The sequence below is a fragment of the Trichechus manatus genome, unplaced genomic scaffold (assembly GCF_000243295.1).
Source record: "Trichechus manatus latirostris isolate Lorelei unplaced genomic scaffold, TriManLat1.0 scaffold00042, whole genome shotgun sequence".
NCBI classification, from domain to species: domain Eukaryota; kingdom Metazoa; phylum Chordata; class Mammalia; order Sirenia; family Trichechidae; genus Trichechus; species Trichechus manatus.
Window position 1 is genome coordinate 9,408,903 of NW_004443978.1, and position 4,621 is coordinate 9,413,523.

Sequence of the window (4,621 nt, forward strand, 5' to 3'; positions counted from 1 at the left end):
GTCCCTCCTTTTCCTCTCATTTAGAAACGAAAGGGAACACATTTACGGAACACCAGTCTCCCGCGAGCTACCTAATGGAGCTCCCCAGCAATCTGTCGTGGTAAGGGATACTGGCCCCATTTCTGGGTGACTACATGGATGCGAAATGGTGACCCTGGGCTCAAAACGAAGTTTCTGATTCTAAAATCTGAGTCCTTTCAGCTTCCCCATGTGGCACCCCAGTATTGAATGTTTTTGTTTCTTTTGATTGAAAAGGAGTTTACTGTCGAAATTCCCGTGACCTGGGCTTTTCTCCTCTCCTTATTCAAGGTTTCTGCGCTTCAATCTCCCGAGTTCCCACTGTGGTGGCTGGCCACTCCTTCCTACATCCCAGCCTTTGGGGTTCCCTTCTTACTGCTCACTTGTAGCCCAGTCTACAGGCTTCCTAGTTCCAAATTCCTGAAAAAGGAATCTAATTGGTTCAGGTAGCTTTTAGGGGGTGGGCCTCTCTTGGGTAACACACCAGCTCAGGAATGACCCTTTGTAATCCCTCCCCTCCAGCCCTCAGCACCCACTGCCAGGTCTCTAGGAAACCTGTCTCAGGGCCAATCAGCAGAGGCTGTGCTTGACACGTGGAGTCAGCTGGACTACTCAGATAGCAGGGGCTGGGGCTAGCCATTTCCCTTAAAAATGAAATACAGGCACAGCAGCATCCATCATCTCTTTAATCTTTCTGAAGCCTCTGAGACATCCACAGCCGCCCTGGGCAGAGAGCATGGCTGGAATGCAACATACATCATCTATTTAATGGCCCAGGTGAGAAAAGAAGGCTGGGAGTGCACCAAGTCAAGACACGTGCGTCCCCATTCACAATCCCCCAGCGGTTTCTTACACAGCATAAGGACGAGCTGACACGCAGAGGATGACGTTCTGTTAGCAACAAGCCCTCACTCTGTCTTTCTCTAATGTGGAGAACGTCGAAAAGACTCGGAGAGATGAGAGAGGAGGCTGGAAAGCGACATACGGTGAGATCAGAGGACTCATTTAGCCGGGAGGAGGATAGAGCTATAGGGTCACCTTCAGGAATGCAACTGTACAAAGCCCACGTTTTGAATAGATTGCCGCAGTTTAAAAAAACAGTTTCAAGAAGCTTAAATTGACACATAATAAACTGCATTTGATATATAAACATGTATAATTTGATGTTTTGACATACATATACCTATGAAGCCAATCGTTACCACAATCAAGATAATAAACATATCCATCACCCCCCAAGTTTCCTTGTGATCCTTTGTCATATTTCCCTCCCCTTCTTCCCCACCTCCATGTCCCCATCTCTTGGCAACCGCTGATCTTATTGTGTCACGACAGGTTGCATCTCCTAATGTTTTATATAAATAGGATCATATACTTGTTTTTCTCTAGCTTATTCACTCAGCATAATTATTTTGAGATTCACCCATGTTGCTGTGTGTATCAATAGTTCATTCCTTTTATTGCTGAGTAGTATTCCATTGTATGGACATACCACAATGTATTCCTCCATTCACCTTTGATGGACCTTTGGTTTATTTCCAATTTAGGGCAGTTACAAATACAGCTGCCACAAACATTCACCTATATGTTTTTTGTATGGATATATGCTTTCTTTTCCCTTGGGTAAATACCAAAGAATGGAATAACTGGATTATATGGTAGGCATGTGTTTGAGCATGGCAGTTTTGGTATAACTGTCACATGGGTTTCACAGTGTCCATACTTTATATATTTCACCTACCAGGTAAAGGTACACATAGATCACATGGGAACCAGTGACATACATACTCACCCATAAGGAGGTCACATCAGGCTGCAGCCAGCTTCATCCTAGTCTTCACAAACAATGTGTGGAGCAGGCTCCCAGAAGGGAACATCTCCCAGGATGACCTTTGATTTTGTAACATGCTCAATGTGCAAGCTCCTAACTGCACTGAAGCTTCAGAACTGGCTCACTGAAAAGGGCTAATCTGTCTCCAGGAGAGCCTTTGAATAGTGGTAACATCTCGTTGGTCTAGAACAGAATAATCATAGTCATCACCTGGGCTTTCACCAGCCTTCCAGGTGATTCTAATGCATGCTCAAGTTTAAGAACCACTGGCCTAGAACATCTGTAAAGAGCCCTTCAATTCCCCTGGATTCTAAATTAAATCCATCAGAAGTTATGATACACCGAGAGCATCACTCTCTCTCCTGCCTGTGTTCTGCATGCAGAGCTGTGGCGCCACCCTCTCTTAGAACCCAGCCACCCTGTGTTAAGGCTCCGTGTAAACCCAAGTTACCAAGTGGAATGCAAACCTCCACGATGGTTGTCATCACTTCTTTCCCCCAAAGCACCACACTTAAAAAAACAAAAGTACAAATTTTCAGGAACTCAATCATGGGAGCATTAAAAAACCAACTGTCATTATCACCCAAATCTCTACGTGTGCATTTCATCCTGCCAAATTATGGCATAAAAGAAGCTAAGAAAAGAAAAAGACAAAGATTTTTGGTGATGAACTCCAACACTCTTTACTGCTCTAGAACCCTCACTGCAAATTTACACATCAGCAGTAAAAGTAATCAAATTTGAATAGGAAGAATTTGAGTAAAAATATTGGATACTTTTTGTTTTAATCTTCAGTTTAAGCATGGTTTCTGCTCGACATAATTGGAGAGAAGTTTTAATTTCCTTGGTAGTTTCTTGTGCTTAAAGCTTAGCCCAGTCTTTGAAAACTCTCTCCAGCTTCTGGCCAAGCAGAACTTTGCCACTCACTTTGAATTTGCCAGCAAGGAACGCCTTCTGTGGGTTCATTTTGCCCAAAACCAACTCCATAAAGATAGGCTCTGGGATTGTGAAGACAGTGTCTGCTGGGAGCCTTGCTGATCCCAGGTACATGTCCCCAGGACCATTCTTTAGGTCAACGGTCCACTGCAGAATGGTCTTCCCATCTTTGGTGATATCTAGCTGAAAGATGGCATTGACTTTCTTTACCAGCTGGGCCCCGACTGTTTTGATGTGACGGCTAATGTCCTCGAACACTGGGAAGCTCTGGAATTCTGACAGCTCTAGGGGGTGTGGCACGGCAGACTCCCCAGCTGAACTCAACATCTTGAACTGGCTTGCCTGAGGTCCGTCCCCTGCTTTGATCTTGGGTTGATGGTCGACTCTCTTCCTCATCTTACTGTGCTTGTCCTCTTGAACTTGCCATCTGGTTTATGAGCAGCTGTGGCCAGCTTAATACCCACAGCCAGATTGTGACATCAAAGGTCAGGCCCTCGCTGGCATTGGGGCTGGTGTGTGTGCTGCAGTCTTATTGGACAAACAAATGTTAAAATGTAACATGGAGCAGGGTCTCAGACAAGTCATTGTGAGGCAGACCCACACCCTGCCCCAAGTCATTCAGGGTGTAGGTCCCACAACCCCAGGAAGGTCTGGACCCATAATGGGAACAGGGAAAACTGGTCCCAGGCATTCTTTGGTGACATGATCTCTGTCTCCAATACAGGCATCCCCCAGGGAGAAACCCTAACCAAGCAGGCAGTTATCCTAATTCCTTTAAATGTGGATGATCCTTAAAGCATGATTCTGGTGCTGGGTTTGGCTTTGTCTGGCTGCTGTTGGAGGGAGAAATGGCTGTATCAGAAACCTTGAAGAAGCACGTTGAGGATAAAATATTTAAAAAGACAGAGTAGCAGGGGTGGGGGCCTGGGGACCATGGTTTCAGGAGACATCTAGGTCAATTGACACAACAAAGTTTATTAAGAAAATGTTCTGCATCCCACTTTGGTGGGTGGCATCTGGGGTCTTAAAAGCTAGCAAGCAGCCATCTAAGATGCATCAATTGGCCCCAAACTACCTGGAGCAAAGGAGAATGGAGAACACCAAAGACACAAGGAAAATATTAGCCCAAGAGATAGAAAGGGCCACATAAACCAGAGACTCCATTCACCTGAGACCAGAAGAACTAGATGGTGCCCAGCTACCACCAATGACCACCCTGACAGGGAACACAACAGAGATTCCCTGATGGAGCAGGAGAAAAGTATGGTGCAGAACTCAAATTCATGTAAAAAGACCAGACTTAATGGTCTGACTGAGACTGGAGGGACCTGGGAAGACATGGCCCCTGGACTCTCTATTAGCCCAGAACTGAAACCATTCCTGAAGCCAACTCTTCAGACGAAGATTAGACTGCGCTATGGGACATAAAATGATACCCATGAAGAGAGTGCGTCTTAGCTCAAGTAGATACATGCGACTAAATGGGCAGCTCCTGTCTGGAGGCGAGATGAGAAGGCAAAAAGGGACAGGAGCTGACTGAATGGACATTGGAAATCCGAAGTGGAAAGGAGGAATGTGCTGTCACATTATAGGGAGAGCAGCTAGGGTAACATAACAATGTGTGTATAAATTTTTGTATGAGAAACTGACTTGAACTGTAAACTTTCACTTAAAGCACAATTTAAAAAAGAATTAAAAAAGAAAGAAGTATCCTACAATCAGCAAAAGATGCTGCTAGTCTCCTATGATAATTGCATATAATAACGTAGCACTTACTCTGAGCCAGCTGTTCTAGGCACTGCACATGTATGAACACATTTAATCCTCATTAAGGCC

The 4,621-nt window shown here is 45.0% G+C and overlaps 1 protein-coding gene across 1 annotated transcript; it reads right to left on the reverse strand.

Annotated features, from left to right (window-relative positions):
- Positions 1 to 2,710: 2,710 nt before the first annotated feature.
- SCP2D1 (SCP2 sterol binding domain containing 1) lies at positions 2,711 to 3,212 on the reverse strand. The gene has a single exon (XM_004376482.2). The coding sequence runs from the start codon at positions 3,179 to 3,181 to the stop codon at positions 2,711 to 2,713; it is 471 nt and encodes a 156-aa protein (XP_004376539.1). The 5' UTR covers positions 3,182 to 3,212.
- Between the last annotated feature and the right edge of the window lie 1,409 nt (positions 3,213 to 4,621).